The 18,634-nt window shown below is 45.9% G+C and overlaps 1 protein-coding gene across 1 annotated transcript in view; it reads right to left on the minus strand.

The window, feature by feature from the left end:
• Window positions 1-6,843: 6,843 nt before the first annotated feature.
• The window catches only part of ESR1 (estrogen receptor 1), a 284,811-nt gene continuing 273,020 nt past the window's right edge, over window positions 6,844-18,634 (minus strand). The window contains exons 8-9 of the mRNA XM_080805615.1: window positions 12,662-12,845; window positions 6,844-8,493 (exon numbers count right to left, since the gene is read on the minus strand). Coding sequence (XP_080661741.1) covers window positions 8,253-8,493; window positions 12,662-12,845 — 425 coding nt within the window. The 3' untranslated portion in view covers window positions 6,844-8,252. The remainder of the gene's footprint in view (window positions 8,494-12,661; window positions 12,846-18,634) is intronic.

The following is an 18,634-nucleotide window of genomic DNA, read 5'->3' on the forward strand; positions in this document are numbered from 1 at the left end:
CTTGGAATGGAAATGACATCTTCGCTCCTGGGTAGTAGGCACAGAAAGTTCTGCAAAGCCTTTGGCCCATCCGCGATCACGTTGTTTTGTGTCTTAGCTGGAGCATCTGCCAGGTTCCGGGGTCCTTGGTGTTCCCTCCACTGTGAGTGCTGGCATCAGGAGGGCAAGTGTGCTGGCCCCTGTGCAGAGCTCCTTTCTCAGAGCTGGGGCCTTCCCACTGGCAAAGACAGGGCACCCCTGGCTTCCCAGAGCTCAGCAGGAGTGGGAAGTCGGGGACCTAGATGGTGACCCAGATGGTAGTCAGGCAGGTGATAAACCTTGTTTGTTCAGGATTTTGGATTCTTTTGATTCTGTGAGGTCCTGGCACCCCTTCCCTGGGGGTTCATTGAGCAGTTTCTTCTCCTGGTGGCCTTGTGGTACCCCCAAGTGTGAGCAGCCCTGCCAGCATCAGAGAGCGCAAGTCTCCAGTATCATAGAGGGGTAGGGGGCTGGAGAACAGGAGGACCCACTTGTCAGGATATTTTACTGGAAATGGAACACGGGAAATTTGAGAGGGAACCCATTTTATCTTTCTGCTTCTATGCAGTCATGAGGAATAAATGAACAATTTCTATATTGCTTTAAGTTCTCTGTATTGCTTTAAGTTCTCTGATGTTGACTTCCCATTATTTTTTTTTTTTAAATGTGGTCCAAAGCTTAGCAGTTCTTTTCATAGTGTGAAGCCTGGAGCTGCCTTGGGTTCTGTTCTCTTGGGATCCAGGTCTTTCTTCTTCCCGGAACCAGGGTCTCATGATCCTAGCCTAGAAGGGCTTGGTACCAACCTTGCCAAGTAATGAAAACAAGATTCTCTATCCAAACCTCCCGGCTTTTTTTTTTTTTTTTTTCCCATAAATCCACGAATGCTTTTCTTTTTACACATTTTATTTTTGGCATTCAAGAATGGATTCGATTATAAGGATTGTTTTGCATGTTTGTTTCGTTTAAGTAGGCTCCATGCCTAGCATGGAGCCAAACGTGGGGCCTGAACTCATGACCCTGAGATCAAGACCTGAGCTGAGATCAGGAGTTGGACGCTGAACTGACTGAGCCAGCCGGGTGCCCCAATGGTAAGGACTGGTAAGAGACGTTTTTAATCATTTCATAATACATTCAAAAATAAGTGAATGGGTGATTTGCCCTGGTTTATAATCCATCTCCCGTGAAGCAGGGGGCAGTTCCGGCTTCGCACCTTCAGCCCTTCCCTTCATGTGGAAGGACATGCTTCCCTGGTATGGTTGAACCCCAGAAAGCCAGCTGCACCTGGTGTCCTTGAGGCACTAGGATGACACACAAGGCAGCTGCCACTAGTAGTGACAGGATTCCCTCTTGTGACCGCACCCTCTTCCTGTTCCCGCCCCATCCCCAGCCTGGGTTTGGGCATCCTCGGGATTCCCACGAGTGCTTTCTGGTTGTAGATGTGGAAATACTCAAGAACCCTCACGGCTGAAACTCTGTTGAGCCTGGGGTGATCTCAAGAATTCAGTCATCCCACAAAAAATATTTATCAGCTCACAAACCTTTCATTGGCTCTTCTCACAGTTTTTGATGTCTTGATAAGAAGGCATCTGATGACAGGTCGAGTGCTGCGGAAAGGCCTAGCAGGGCACTGAGTCCGGGAAGTCGCACAGAGTGCTGTCTCGTGGCCTCTGAGTGACTGGCTCATGGCAGAGAGTCCAGAACTGGCCCCTTTGGACTCTCTTCCTCGGCTCCTCAGTTGTCTGGCCGCTGAAGCTTTCCCACCCAGTTTCAAAATCACTTAATGTTTGCCCAAATGCTTCCTTGCTTCAGTTTTTTTTTTTTTTTTTCCCTTGACTTTCATCTAACGTTTTGTCCCTTCTACCCAGACACTAGGTGCCTTGGCTGAAGGCCCTGGTCTTATTCCTGGGCCATGAGGTAGGTGCTGGTCTTGTGACAAAGAAAGGGAGTGAGCCTCACCTAGGTACAGTCCTCTCTGAAGGCCCCACTTCTGGTGGGGTGCCGCTGCCTCAGACCTCAAGGTCTCAGGTCATCAGCTAGAAATAGTTCTCCCCCTGGTGCCAAGGTACAGAGGAAAATCACTCCTCCCTCCGCCATTCCTGGCAGAAACCAGGGGCAGGAAGGTGTGCCTGGTACAACCTCAGAAACCAAAAAGCTCTGGCACTAAGTGTCAGGGACGGTAGCAAAAGAAGAGCTTCGCAAGCTGTGTTGTCCAAGGGCCACCCATTGGAAAGAGAGGGGGACACATTTTTTTCAGAACTTGAGGGACATAGCGTTAAGTTTCCTGTCCAAAATGCCGTCAGAGTCACGTTTTGCCTTAAAAGTTCATGTGAATTTTTCTACTCATAAAATGTCAACTTGGTTAAATAAAAAATTAGCACATTCTCTGATCTTGATTAAAATTTCATATGTATTGGGGCGCCTGGGTGGCTCAGTGGGTTAAGCCTTTGTCTCTTGGTTTTGGTTCAGGTCTCGATCTCAGGGTCATGAGTTGGAGCGTTGGGCTCTGTGCTCAGTGGTGAGCGTGTTTGGGACCCTCTCCCCCTCTCCCTCTGCCCCTCCCCCTGCCACACGCGTACCTGTGCATGCTCTCTCTCTTTCTGATAAATAAATAAATCTTTAAAATAAAATAAAAAATAAATATAATAAAAATAAAATAAATAATATAAAATAATAAAAATAAAAACAAAATAAATTATAAAAATAAAAATAAAATAAAATAAAATAATCTTTAAAATTTTTTCACAGGTGCTATGTGGCTTTAACGTCCAAGAACCTCAAACCCACTTTCTGAAGTGGGAGTCATGTTTACAGTCTGGAGAAGTGATCAGATGTCTGCCATTCCTGAGATTTCTGATACTGGGAATCTTACTTAACTGCGTTCTCAGTTTCCTCCCTGGTAAGTAAGGACAGTAACATATCTACCCTCATATGAACTAGATCAAGATTGACTAGAAAAATGTGTATAGAGCTAGTACCTGGCATTGTGAAGCACCCAGTTAATGGGACTTTTCTGTGTGAGAATGTGCATGTGTTGTAACGCGGGTGGAAAGGGAAATCAAAGATCATTCCTTATGCGGAGAGAACCTCCACATTTTGGCTTAGAGGTTATCTCATCCACACAGAGGAAACTCTTGCTAAAGGGAAGTCAGCTCACCTGTACTTTCAACCAGGTGTCCCAGATAGTCTGCAGGCAGTTCCGGTAGAAAGGGTGTCTCTGTCTTGAGCGATCATCGCTCGCCTGGACTTAGCACTACTTTTTTGGTGGTAGCTCTAAATTTTGCAATTTTAAGCAACCATGAATGTGAACATAAAACGAGCTTTTTAATGCACATAGCCCGTAGTGTAAATAATACAACATTTGCTCCTCTGAGGCATATATTCTGTATTTTGGAAGAAACAAATCTAAATCTGGCAGCTCTTAATGTAAAGGTCCGTAAAGGCTTAAGAATGTGTCATGTTGGAGACTGTGATCTAGAGCCAGTTCGTGCGTAGAATCTACCTTTAGTCCCATTCCAGCCTTGACACAGATTGCGAACCATTCTCCCCAAAGCTGGAGAGCCCCGGAAATAACACACGGCGCATGAAGACACCGCATTCCTTGGTATTCAGAGAAGGATAGTAAGGGACAAAGAGACTGTGGAGACACAGAATGAAAGCACCTCATGTAATCCTCAAAACCACCCTGTGAATTAGGTGTTACTGTCACCATTTTGTTGACGAGGAAGGGGAGGCTCTGAAAAATTCATTGCCAGTGATCATAAGCCTTGTATGTGGTGGAACCATGAAGTGAGGCCAGGCCTGCGGGCCTCCAATGTCCACACACTTCCTCCTGTCCCCGGTGGCCGGGGGGCGGGGCGGGGGGAGGAGCCTGGCATCAGAACGATCTATAGGATTCCCTGCGTTCCATCACCTTGGTTTGAGGCAATCAGTGGCAAACCATTAGCATGAAGGGAATTTACAGAAACCGAGCCAGTTGACATTTGTTTAATTTTTTATTTGAACATCAAATAGATTGAGAAAATTGTTTACAAGTGCTAAAGCATCCCGCTGGACTCCTTACTTTTTTTAAAGGTGCAAAAGAGGTTTACAAGTGTGTTTCATTAAACAAAGCAAAGCTGCAACAAAACAGAATCACATCAGTAATAGTATGCATCAGCGAAAAGGCATATTAAACCATCAGACACAATTTGGCATATAAGCCTTTTCCCATAAACAAGAGCTCTACATTGAAGAGTAGGTTGTGCACAAAAAGCATCATTTATAACCTGTGAGAGAACATAAACTGGCATAATTTCACTTATTAATTCAAGTCTCTATGACCAATGACCTCTCTGAATGCAAAGGGGTCCACATCTCAGGCACCTGCTCATGGGGCTGTATGTTGTTTCCAGGGTACAGAGCTCTATACAAACACACTAAAGATGGGTTTGGACTATGGCAGCATTTACATATTGTAAAAGTTCAGGCACATTTGGATGCAAAAAAAAGAAGAAGAAGAAGAATAGAAATTTTCCTTGAACCTCTGAAAGACAGTGCAAAACTGAAGTGCCATAGTAGAGCCAGCGGTTACTTAGAAAACAATGACAAACGACATAGAAAGAGGCCACACTCACTTTAACCCAAATGAGAAGGAGATCGGTCAGAAACAGAGGAATCACACTAGTGAAAAGATGAGTATTTGGGACCACAGTTGAATTCCTTTGCTCCAGCTGCGAGTAAGTTTTCAGGGAGTTCACCTAGGAAGTGTGCGGTGTAATCTGGATTGTCCTCCCAAGCCTTGCACCGAAGGGAAGCGGGATTGCCTCACAAGCTACTATACGATTCTAACCGCCTTCCGAATAACTCGTTTCCCAAAGCGGATTTGCCTGTGAACATTAGCTACTACTACGGTCCTAGCGATCATCCCCGGCATCCACAGTCCATCTCAGGGTGGGAAAGTATGAATAGGAAGGGATATGCATTGGTTTCATGTAGGGGTACTCTAAACCAACAGCCTAAATCAGTGGCCATTTCAGTGTATAAGATTTTAATGCAACACCTTCATGTGATCGAGAGTAAATGATCAGGAAGTCCCTTATTTGATCAGCCCCCAAAAGGCATGGGATATGGCATGGTTAGACAGCCTTGCAAGGTTCAGAGGAAACTCTAACCAATGACTCTACTTCCTTTGGGGCTGGATTTGGCAACCTCTGTAGGGTCTTCTCTTTGGATGAACTAGCTTCTCTGATGGTTGCACATCAGCCTTCCAGAATCATCACTGCAAGCCCGGAGCTAAGCAACGGCCAAAAGAAACTCAGATCACTAGCTATTCCTTAGACTGTACAGTGGACAATGCCTGCTCTTCCGTAGAACTCCAGCTGCCACTTTAGAAATGGCTGTCATCCGTAGTTCACAGGGCACAAGAGGAGTACAGAAGCCTGGTGCGTACCCCAAATACCAGTATCCATGTGCCTCAAAATACTTGCAAGGCTCTTATTACTGTATTTCCCACTCTCGAAATTCCTGAACCTACTTCCCCACCCTACCCTAACCCCCAGGTGGATTATATCTTTCAAAACTTAAATCGCCTCAGCATGGGGGGTGGGGGGAGGAGAGAAGCACGTTCCCTACCCCTAACAGCAGTATCAGCTGCAAAGTGTCAGCTGTCCAATAGTGGCACTTCAAAGAAGAATGAAAAGAGATTTCTAAAATTATTTGAATTTTCCTGGGCTAACATTCCAACCATCTGGTGTTCTCTGCCCATTTCAAATGTAGTAGTATCTTTAACATGAATACAAACACATTAGATGAATAATGTAAAACCCTCCACTTTATTGTTGTTTGGATTTAGCTGGTATTACATCATCTATAGTACTAGAATTTTTTTGTGTGTTTTTATTTTTTTAAAAGAAAATCTAAGTATAAACATTAAAAAGAACCCACTGACCCATTAGGTGCTGTCCAAAAATATTACTACTGATATTTTGGTAAAGCAAAATTAGCTGCCCTGAATAATTTTCCTTTGCAGGCATAATCTCTGCTACGTAAGATTATCTATCATTCGATATCCAACAATAGGCATCTGGATTAGTGCTATTTTGTCTACTGTGGATATAAAAGTCGCTATGAAATGTGATCTTCATTTCAATGAATAATCACCAGGCCCTAGGTATCAATGACTCCATACATGACAAGGTAGCTATACAAAAAAACTAAATGTTTTTCGTTGGTTTTGCATGTTTAACCCAGTCAAATTAAATCCAGAATGGAATTACTACATTCAATTGTCTGATAAACAAGCATTGCAATTTCAAAAAAAATATATATTATATTATATAAGGTGCTTCTTAAACAAAACAACAACAAAAGAATTATGTTCTAAACACATTCTTAACTGCAGATACATAAAATTGCTCCTAAATTCAGATGCACATATATGAAAAAAACTTTACTTTTTTGGCCCTCCCAGGTTCCCAGTCCTTTGGTGCTCACTTACTAAGTAATCAAAAATGAATGAAATCTACTTTTTGAAATAGGCATCCCAAGAGAAGTCCTAGAAGCTTGGCTGGGTTGTTGGCTAACACATCACTTCTCAGTGGGGTTTGAATTATAGACCATGAGGTTACCGGAGGAAACCAAACTTACTTTTTGGCTGAGAAGAAGAGATAAACCCTAGTTGCTCTGGAGAAGCAAAGGCCTAGGGTAGGCTGCCCTGTGGCTGGACTGAGCCTTTCTTGTTTAGCCTGCAGGTCCAAGGATTCCTACAGCCTCCCATTCTAGTCTCGCTTTCTTGGCTTATGAAGTTTAATGAGATAAGCTTCGGGGAGTTTTTTTTTTTTTTTTTTTCCCCCAAGGCCAAACCATGGTTTCTGGATGAGCTCTAAACGACCAAGAACGGGTAGAGTCTGACCAGGTCCCAGGCAGCCTGAGTAGCTAGCCTCCAATCCGTGCGTTCTAGCCCCAGTCCGCGGTGTGCTGGGCCAACAGGAAGAACACAGCTGTTTACAGCTGTTCCTTCCAGTCAGGGTGGTAGAAGAGAAGGGCCACCCACGGATCCCAGGGCAGCCCCACTGTGCACACAGGGCCTGCCAGGGGCACTCCTGGGTAGAGCTACAGCCCGAGGCAGGGTCCCAGTGAGCCTTCAGTTTTCTCCGGTTGCTGCTCTACTTTCCTCCTGTTCTCTAATATTTACAATAATCATGCACATTCACTGTTGATCCGAGTGCCCCAGAGCTGAGTGTCACCAGGGTACCCATGGATTTAAACTGCCCTTGGTCATACACTGGGCATGACTACCTGTGATGAATTCACTCTCCGTGTAAGTTACACACCAGAAAGGTCTGAGCAGAGCGCGCCTGCTGGTGCGTGTGAGACCACAGGAGAACAGGTCCTGAAGCCGATGCATGGCAAGTCCTGGGGGAAGAAGGCTTTCTTTCATAAATTGAAAGCAAAAAACAAACCCCAATAATTTATCCCTTAGAAGGAAACTGGTCTATGTGGAGGTGAATTAAACTGCGATCAACTTGGTGTTTTCCATAGGTCCATGGGAAGCAAGAATTAACTGGAACCCATGACCCGCACGTAGTGTTCTCAAAAGCCAGTGGAAGAACATGCAGCAACTCAAGGTGCAGAGTATCAAACGGACAGAGTTTTGACAATTAGGGGGCCTTCCTCCTCTGTGGGCATCTTGTATTCCTATAGGGCAAATGAGTAGACAATCACTGAATATTCAGCTCCAGCCATGCAACAGAGCAAAAGCTTTAAGGTATTACTTTAATAAAATGATATGTTGCTATAGGAATATAAGACAATGCCATAATGAACCCTTGACCTCGCTCTCTCCAAGTCAGCAATGAAAGGAGCCACTTTCGAGTCTCTCCTGTGGCTTTTTCTTAGATCCACTAAAAAGCGCTTCACAGAGATGAAACGTCCACTCTCCAGGCCTGGGTCTCAACAAGTAGCTTAAATGCACAGTCACCCAGTCCCAGCGCATAGACTGAGTTCGGTCATGAAAAGCTACAGAATCCTCATGCTTAGTAATGTAGCAAAGGGAGAGAGAGAGAGAGAGAGAGAGAGAGTCAAAGAATTGAGCCCTGGAATCCCTTTGGCTGTCCCCCAAAGAAGGCGTGCACTAAGCACTGAGCAAGCAAGCAAATGGCCACTCATATCAGAAAGCCACGGTGGCGGGCGCGAGCTGGACGACGTCGGTAAAAGGCCGCGGGGATTCTCAGGACCTCGGGGTGGCCCCGGAGCTCTCAGACCGTGGTGGGGAAGCCCCCCCCCTCCTCGGCGATGTAATAGGCCTGCAGGGAATGTGACGAAGTGGCGCCCGTGGTGGCCAGCTGGCTCTCGCTCATCTCCTCCATGGGCGCGCTCCCGCCCGCACGGCCGGCGGGGGCGTGCAGGCGGTGCGCGTCCAGCATCTCCAGCAGCAGGTCGTAGAGAGGCACCACGTTCTTGCACTTCATGCTGTAGAGGTGCTCCATGCCTTTGTTGCTGCGGGCGGGAGACACGGGGAGGACCACGTTAGCGCCACCCGAGCTCTAGGCCCTGCTGCGACGCCCACGAAGGGCGAGGGAGGCAAACTCCAAAGACACCTGCCAACCTTTCCCCCCCTTTAAAGAGCCGTTTCAGGATCTACTGTGCAGGTGGCTTCTTTCCCCTGACTCAAATGAGGTTCCCTTCCCCTCTATTAGCATCGCATCTAAAAAGAGAAGAGAGACCAGCCAGCCAGGGAGGCGGGAATTTTTTAAAATGCAAAAACCAGGAGCAGCCTGGGTGGCTCAGTCGGTTTAGCCGCTGTCTTCGGCTCAGGTCATGGCCCCAGGGTCCTCGGATCGGGTCCCGCCCCGGGCTCCCTGCTCAGTGGGGAGCCTGCTTCTCCCTCTCCCTCTGCCTGCTGCTCTATTTGTACTATCTCTGTGTCAAATAAATAAAACCTTAAAAATAAATAAATAAAATGCAGAACACAGTTCAAGAACTTCCCTGTTTCAGACTTTCTAGGTGTTTGCTCATGAGTCAGAATAAAATCTAAATTTCTTTCATGCTCTGCAAGGTCTGACTGATGGAGCTTCTGCTGACCTCTCAGACCTCCCCCTGCCTCTTCTCCCCTGGCTTACGCTCATTAGCCGAGCCAGCTTTTGTGCTAGAAAGAAAAACAAAACTGAGCTTTTTAAGAAGGAACTGGAAGAAACTGAGCTCTTCAGTTCCAGACATGGGTGTCTCCACTCTCTGCCCTCTCTGCCTGGGGGCTCTTTCCCCAAACCTTCAAATGCCACCTCCTCTGAAAGGTCTTTTGCTGCCACAGTCACAGTGACTTCAAGGCCCTATGGCTTTAGCTGTCCTCTTGCATTTACTCTGTTTTCCTCCCAGTGCCAGGACAGCCTGAGATTCCTCTCCGGACACACGCAGGCTTATTCTTGCCACACTCGCATAAACCAGCACAGTCAGGGCAAGCTCCCTGCGGGGCAGTGATGTGCCTATCCTGTGGGCCTACAGCAGTGCCAAGAAAGTGCTAGATACTCAGACAACAGGGACAAATGGACACAGGGAAATGTGGGTAAATGGCATTTCTTCTTTTAACCTCTGTCCTCCCCTGTCTTCCCCCAGCCACAACTCTGCTCTTTCCCCACCCCACTACCCATGGAAAAGATATAGAACAGCTCTTATCGATCTTGAGATTTTTTAGAAAGAATTATGTACCACGAGGAGACGGGACCAAAAGAGTGCCCTGGAAAATAGTTGCCATTTTTGGGAGGGGAAGAGTCAGCACAAGCTGGAGATAGGCCATGAAAACCCAACATCAGACAGTGCAGGTCTTACAACACTACAACCTAATTACACATCTAAGTGGAGTTTGTTTGTTTGTTTTTCACTTAAAATGCTGTTAATGTTAAGTGCCCGCTGGATCCCACACTGCCTTGCTCGTGCAACCTAATGAATAACATTCATAGTCACAAGAAATCTGGTGTTAAGTGTTCTGAGTAACAACATATGGCTGGGGCCAAACTTAATAAAACAGAGTCCTGTGATTGAGGCTGGATGTAACAAGGCACCAAAACATTGTTGTGTGTGTGTGTGTGTGTGTGTACACGCACGCACCCTAGTGAGAGAAAGGGCTCACAGCTTTCACTAGAATAGCAGCTTCTCTCCAGCTTTTCACACAATTCAAGCAAGCTCTAGAGAGTTCTCGCACTGCTGCTGCCCTCTGCCATACGTTACCAATAAAACGACCAGAGCCCTATAAATTTAGTGCAGATATATTGGGGTTTGAACTAATTAGGCTTGCTACAGCTGAAAAGCAGTGGCCAGATTTGAAAATTCAGCAATTCGTACCAGCAAATAAAAACCTTCATCTGCAATATGGTTTCTACGACGTCTTTGACCTTTCTAGCCCCGAGTAAAAGCGAATTCATTTCTTCAAGGGGAAATCTGGGAGAGGACTGTTATTCTGACATACCCCCTGCCCCCTCTTTGTAATATTCATAAAAACAACTGATGGGAAAGGACTGGAAACGTGTACTCTAAATGCAGTCCCCCGCTCTACCTGGCCAAGGTGAGTCCTCTATTTATGACACCAGATACGCAGGGAATCCCTGAGAACAGAGACTTCAATCACTCTCTCTCATACTTTGGCAAGTGGAAGTTATCAAACGGGAATTTTGAATTCACGGGGTAGGAAAACACTCAAGTAATTCTCATTCATCCATTCACTCACATATGCGTGCACTCAGCAATAGTGTTGAGCCTACGCGATACGTAAGATGCCATATATGGGACTGTGGGGGATACAAAGAAAGAAAGATACATTTATTTTTTTTTCCAGAAGCTGCCAGTTTTCAGGGTTCTCTCCAGAGACGGGGACTCTTGGGACTTTGATAGGACAAGCTTCTTTCGACAGGATGCATCATCTCAAGGTTTGAAAGCCCCTTAAAATGTAAGCCAACCCTCTAGACACCTTGGCCCTTCCCTCACAGTCACTAAGAAAAGAAATTTCATTTTCGTTTCTAGGGTCTGGGTGTAAGCCATACAGACTTCATCCCACATGGGTACCTGATTCCCAGTCTCATCACTTCACCTCATTTTTATGGCCTTTCTGGAGTAAAGAATTTTTTCTTTCCTCTACTTTCTTTATCTCTGCCCCACAGGCTGAGTTCTGTTCCTGGGAACAGTATCCACTAAGCTCCTGGCCAGCCACTCTACATGACTATTTCAAATGGAAATGAGACCGCTTTCTCCTTTTCGCACAGAAAGGCTCCATTTACTTTGCTAATATCCTTCCTTAACTCCTATGCAAAATATCTATGGTGTGGTTCCTATGTGCCAAGCACCAAGCTAGGTGGTATTGGGTGCAGAGATTATCCAAGATGGGTTGCGGTAACTACCTTACAGAGTTTATAGTCTAATTGGGGCAGAGAGCAAAATAAAATGGGCAGCAGCAATCAGGAAGAAGAGGGTGCAAATCCCAACTGGGTGAGGGGTCAGGAGACCCTCCCTGGAAGGAACACCCAAGCCATGATGGATTAGCTTACTGTTCAGAAAAACCCATTCCTCGTGCCACATGCCCATGATCTTGACTTTAGGCTTCATTGTGTGACTTGCTGGCCATGGAACATTAGTCAATGTGACACAACTAAAAGATGATGAACTTGCCCTCACGGGCGTGCTCTCTTGGACCTCTGCCGTCACTATGAGGAGAGTACGTCCCAGCTAACCCGCAGGTACAAGGAGGCTAAAAGACACCTGGAAGCAGAGTCACCTTGCCAACCTGGAGTCTCCCAGCTGTGTCCCCCCCCCCCCACAGCTGCCCCACAGATGTGGAAGTGAACCCAACAGGGACGGACAGAGCTGCCAGTCAACCTGAAGCCCACCCATGAGTCAGAGAACAGTCATTTACGGCCGGGGCTCAGACTGTCGGGAAGCCCTCGGAAGTTCAGGAGGGTTAGAGCACAAGTTATATGAGCAAAAGAAAGGGACTGAAGCAATGGGAAGCTACTTCGGGGTTCTAAGTAAAGGAACGACGTGAGTAGATGTGGTATTAGATGGCCACTCTGGCTCTGGTGTGGAGAATGGGTTGGGGGGGTCAAGACTGAAGGCAGGGAGGTGCCCTGGGTGGCCACTGTAGAAATCCAGAAGGAACGCTGGCGGGGATGTGGGCAGCAGCAGTGAGGGGTGGCAAGAAGGGGTCTGAGAGGAATGGAGGAATCCGTGTTGACTCTCGGTGAGGCCTGAGGCTTAGGGACTGAGAGTCTCTCAGAGTTTCCAAGTGTACATCGGGGGAATACGATGCAGGAACCGTAAGGGAGGCGCCCAGGGCCTCCAGAGGACAGGTGTGTTCACAGACTGGCCTTGACTGGTGGGACAAAGTGAATGACCAAACACTGCCGTCCTCCCGCGACCCACACATTGCCCACCCCTCCCCCCATGGGGCTTTGTGCGGGCTTCCAACTGAGCACCAATGTCACTTCCTCTAGGAAAGCTCCCTGTTTGCCCCATGCCCTAGCCAGATTGCCTCCTCTGCCCTCACATTTACGTCTCGCACATGCCAGGAACTGTGTGCCAAGAGGGCTATCTGCCTTCAGGCACCGGCACTCTCCAGCCCAGCGGTACCATGTTTGAGGGCTCCTGTTCTGGTGCTCCTGTGGGGAACGCAAGGACGCCTCACCTCATGTGCCTGATGTGGGAGAGGATGAGAAGGAGCTGGGCAAGACGCCGATGCTGCTGCTGCAGAGTAAGGCCTGCTTTGGCCATCAGATGGATCAAGGTGTCTGTGATCTTGTCCAAGACACGGTGGATATGGTCCTTCTCCTCCAGAGACTTCAGGGTGCTGGACAGAAACGTGTACACTCCTGCATGTGCAGAGAGAGAGAGAGAGTGAGTGAGACAGAGAAACCCAAAGAGGATGACGTCTAGGAGACTGGCGGTGTGCGTGGGACTGACACCCAGCCAGCACCTTGCCCTTCCCCTGGCCCCGACCCTGCACAGCAGTGGGGAAGTTTGGGACCCATTTGATCTAAGCAACCCTACAAAATTCCTAATCAATATACATGTCTGAGAGGACCAAGAAACCCATCCAGCCTCCTGTATGGGAGCCGACTTCCAGGATTTATCATCAAGATACCCGGGAAAGTCACTGTTTGCCTTGGGGCCGTAATGGTGCCATCAGCCACCCCCTCTCTGTTGGGTCTGACACCCACACAAACTATCCCATTAACACAGACCACAGCCCGAGAGAGGCATTATTAGTCCTTTTCTCAGGAAGAAACCAAAGGGCAGAGAGGTCCTCAGGACAAAGCCGAGCTGGGAATGAAGCCCCACGCGCTGACTCCACGCCTGGTCATTATCAGGGAGACTCCCAGGAGACCCGTGTCACTCTGGTAAGATGCACGGAGAGCGACAAATGATCTGTGCAGTGATTCAGGTCGTTTTTCCAGGTAGGATCTAATTTGCTGTTATGTTTCAGGTCAAGCTTAGGGCCTTTTCATCCTCAGCTGAAAGGTTTATGATGGGGGGGGGTTGTAGAGGACCCCGCGAACCGCTGTTTTTCACTGCCAGGCATGTTTGGATTTTGTTTGTTTGTTTCCCCCCCAGCTCTTGCCTTTCTCCTGGTGATAGACCCGACTTCCTGGGCCACAGGTAGACTCGGGACCAAAATTAGACAATCAGGTCACTCTGTTCTTTGGGACAGTATTAGCCCTGAGCCAGACAATCAGCTTTTTCTGGGATTGTATATGGAAGTCGTGAGACGGAAATTCTTCCCTCTAGGTTGTGAGCTTGGAGGGGGAGAATATTCGGCTTTCCTGTAGTGCCCCCCTCCCTGCCCTTGGGGAACGCCCATCTGCAGAACTGAGCTGAGCCGCAGTCAGCAGGGGTGATGGTTACATGGCAGTGGGGAGGGGCCGGGAGGAATCCTGGCTCCAGTCACGAGGTCCCACTCTTACATTGTTTTCCTTTGACCCTGGAACTTCCATAGTCTCCTTTTTTTTTTTTTTTTTTTGTTAATTTCTTTTCAGCGTAACAGAATTCATTGTTTTTGCACCATAGTCTCCTAACACATGAACCCCAAATTCCCGTTTTACTTAAGATAGTGGGAGTGGGGTGTCCGTCCCTTGCAACTGGTAGAGTCTGACTATTAGAGCTGTGAACTCAGCGCAAGGACCAGAGGAAGGTGAGTGCGAAAGCGATGGGAAGAAGTCAGAGCAAGAGGAGGACAGGATGGATCAGTCTTGTCTTGGGACCACAAGGATAGATTTCCTATCAGGAAAACACTCCAGAAATAAGGTCCACCTGAATGTACCATGTTACAAGGTGCAGATGATGCTATATTTTTCTCCAGATGGTGCATTATGTATTTATGTATATAAACACTTTTTTTGGTCTTTATGTATATAAACTGTATGTTTATATACACTTTATGTTTATATGTAAATATATAAACATATATATATAAACATATTTATATATGTTTATAACACTTTATGTATATAAACACTTTTTTGGGTCTTAACCTCTGTTGGTTAATATTAATCTCTATTAATTTCTATTGGTTACTTGGGCCCACCGGCCTCTCCTAAAGAGATTTCTTCTCATCCTCTTCCTTCCCGTTCCTCAGTGGTACCCTCAAGGGAAGGCCCCGAGTCTTTGAATCCCTGACCCTATACTGGTAATATGGTGATGGTGACAAGTTACTGCTCACAGAGCAGCCCGTATTGGATCCTGGGGGAAATTACCTCCACCATGGAATCCAAAGTAAACAGAGTTGTAATTGCCCAGAATGGAAAATGGCTGAGCATTAAAACAAATAAAACAGCAACAACAAAACCAGGATGGTCAAGATCTTGGTTGAAGAGAATAATGTAGCTTTTGGTACCCTGAGGCACTTTGAGCCAAAGCAAATAGACCACAGAACGAGTAAGCAACAGACAGGCAGTGAAATAAGAAAGAAATTGCTGGATTCCTTTACCTATGTTCCCTGTGAACTGTTGACAGAGAAAGAATGTGTCCATTAGGAAAAATGCGCAACTCTCCAGGGATCCTGGGGTCAGCCTGGAGGCGATGGAGAGCAGGAAAGGGGTGCACCAGCGGGTTGGAGGTCAGAGGCACCTCGGAGCTCCTCCAGCCCCACCTCCCACTTCCCTCTCTGTCCTCACACACATCCGAGTCTCATGTCTCCCCGAGGCCCTGCATCTGGCTGGGTGTCCTGGGAACCTGCCCAGGCCACACTGCTGAGTTAAACCAACTCTGATGATGCATTTTCTACCAGTTTCCTCTTTTGTCACCACTGGGGATGCTGGCCTCATTCACCAAAAATCCCGTTCTGGTTCACGGGAACCAAAGACACAAGGAACAAGCAGGGTCAAGGTGACACCCAGCCGCACGTGCTTGTCTTCCATGTGTGCATGCCTAGAAGGCTCTCACCAAGGACCTACTGTGAGCATGCACTACAATACTTAACAGGGATTCCAAGCCTTATTTTAAGTGTTAATGTTTTAGGTGAGGATATTGCCAGTGTTGAAAGAGTTTTCTTAACACTGGCTCTTGGGCTGCAGGCCCTTCTCAGAATAAGCCTGTTTTTCTAGCCCTGTTTTGGCGCCAATACAGCTTATCATTTCTTCCTTGTCAACAGTTGCTTCCTCGCTGTATAAATATACTCTGGAATAAAAATACAGTCCTGTTGAAATGCCAGTAATGGACAACAGCAGCCACCATCCTTTTGGACTTTTCTGGCAAAATGTGGCCCATGTTTGCTACCTGTTGCCCCTAAGGAGACTTCTGTGAAAAACGACAGAAATTCGAAGTCCCAGAATACTTCAGGTGCTCCGGCAAATAAAACTGGGCTGCTGGTAATTTCCATATCCCAGGTGGTCTCTGCCACCCTGGACGGCTGCACCACGGTGCCCAGCAGCCCAGTGCCAGTGATCAGACAGTGAGGGCCTTCAGAAATATTCTTGCAACAAGACTGGTTTTGCAACTCCCAGAGCTGCTCCAAATCCCCAAGATGGAAAAAACCAATCTGGATGTCATTATCCAGTCTTAAAATGTTATTAGCAAATCTGAGCTTCTACATACTCTGAATCTTGGCCAACACTGGGAGATGCAGGAAGAGTCTATGGAGAAATCTGGTCGTAGAATAGAAGGGGGAGCGAAGCCGCAAGGACCCCCTCCCCCGTACAGAAGAGACCGCAGCCCAATCTTTCTCGCTCTCTTGCTCTCACTGACTCTTGATTCCACTCTCTTTCTCCTCTCATTCTGCTTGGATCTCCTTGCTCTTCCTTCTTCCTTTTTTTCTCCCTCTCTACCTCTTTTACTTGTCCAGAGGATGGAGTCTTCTGGAAGCTGGAGGAATGCAGGCATGGGCACTGAGGGCGGGTATGCATGTGGTCATGCCCAGAAGGAAGGCCTAGCACAACCAGCCACGGACCTGCACTGGCAGGCACATCCGACTATTCCGAAGGGAATGACAAGTTCCAAGGCCCACGGCTCAGCAGTTGTTTCAGGACCAATTTGTCAAAGAAAGACCCGTGTTTTCTCTTCCAAAAGGAAGAAAGTGACAGTAGACCCTGGGAGAATTCTTCACTCTATGGCAGTTTAACCAAATTAAAAAAAAAAGAGAGAGAGAGACTCAAAGGGTAAAGGTAGTAAAGAAAAGTCTTCAAGTCCACAGAGGTAAGTAGCCTGGGCCAGCAAGCTGCCACTGCCCTTGCATCAAAAGGGACTTCTCTTTCTATCCTGTTCACCCAGGGATTAGTCCTTAGGTCAGCCTTTAGGCCTTTAACCCTAAAGTAAGCCAAGAGCACGACTGCTCAGAAGTGCCTTCGAGACTGGCATTTGGATGAGCGCTCCATTGGCTTTGCGCTTCACCTATGACTGCAGTTTGGACCGTGCCTTGTGGGGCATTGGGACAGTTCATGGTGGCTACAGCCACTTAGTGGGAGAGACCTGTTGGATGTCCTACAAGGTGTGGGACAGTCCCAAATGATGAAGGATATTTTCTTGAATGTACTAATGAATTAATCCTATTATAAATCAAAATTCTGTAGCGAAAAGTTTTTGCAAGACTGTACACAAGAAGTCCAGTATGCAGGTATCTATATAGAAGGGGAAGCTTAAATGGAATGCTTTTTCTCAAAATTATTAAAAAATGTATTCACTTGATGTAGCCAATTGAATGTATTACATAAGCTTTCCAACTATATGGTTAGTTGAAAGGATTTCAGTGCAGGTGTACAAGTACTACATAAGAAACATACCTGGTTGCAATTTATAGAACAGATTTCTTCTGAACAAAATCAGAATCAACTATTATAAAACAGTTGACATTAATGAAATATTGTGGTTTTGCCCCTATGTGTTTTTAAATAATTTTGTGGCACAGTAAGAAATCCATTTTGTGAAAAGTACATATTGAAATTATTTGGGGGTTCTTGTCTTCTGTCTTGGACAGACATTGTCTCCAGGGATTTCCCACAGATTTCTTGATCACCACTTATATGTATTGTTGTTTCTTTTTCCAATTCATCATCCCTTCTCCACTGCTTATCCAAAGGAAATTGTCTCTAAGGCTTTTTTAAGTTCTTAAAAGTTATGAGCTTTTAAGATCAGATGTGTTTTTGTATAAGAGTATATTTCAGATATAAGAACATACAGAGACTGAAAGAGAAGGGATGAAATAAGATATTCCATGCAACTAGAAATGAAAAGTAGGCATAGCTGTACTTATGTCAGAAAATATAGACTTTAAAATAAAAACTTTAACCAAAGACAAAGAAGGGTATTACATAACAATAAAAGGGTTAATCCAACAAGAGAATATAACATTTGTAAATATTTATGAACCCAAAATAGGAGGGCCAGAATATATAAAGCAGACATTAACAGATCTAAGAGAGCAATACAATAATAGTAGGGTACTTGAACAACCCACTTACCTCAATAGATATAGCATCCAGACAGAAAATCAGTAAGGAAAGACCAGCCTTAAGCAACACGTTAGAGCAAATGGATGCAATGGATATATACAGAGCATTCCATCCAAGAGCAGCAGAATACACATTCTTCTCAAGTGCACACGGAACACTCTCCAAAATGGATCACTTTTTAGGCCACAGAAAAAGTCTTGGTAAACTTAAGAAGACTGAAATCATACCAAGCATCTTTTCTGACCACAGTGGTACAAAACTAGAGATGAGTAGAATAAGAAAACTGGAAAAATCACAAACACAGCGAGATTACACAACATGCTACTAAAGAACCAATGGGTCAATGAAGAAAAAAAAAATACCTTGTGATAAATGAAAATGAAATATAACAGTTCAAAATCTCTGGGGTGCAGCAAAAGCAGTTCTAAAAAGGAAGTTCATAGCTATACCGGCCTACGTCAAGAAATAAGAAAAATCTCAGATAAGCAATCTAACACCACACCGAAGGATACTAGAAAAAAGAACAAATGAAGCCCAAGGTTAGTAAGAGGAAAGAAATAATTAAGATGAGAGCAGATAAAAATGAAATAAAAACTGAAACAAATAATAAAAAAGACTAATGTAACTAAGAGCTGCTTCTTTCAAAAGATAAACAAAATTGACAAACCTCTAGCTAAATTCACCAAAAAAAAAAGAAAAGAAAAAAGAGAGAGGGTGCA

This window comes from Martes martes (genome assembly GCF_963455335.1).
Source record: "Martes martes genome assembly, chromosome: 6".
Taxonomy (NCBI): domain Eukaryota; kingdom Metazoa; phylum Chordata; class Mammalia; order Carnivora; family Mustelidae; genus Martes; species Martes martes.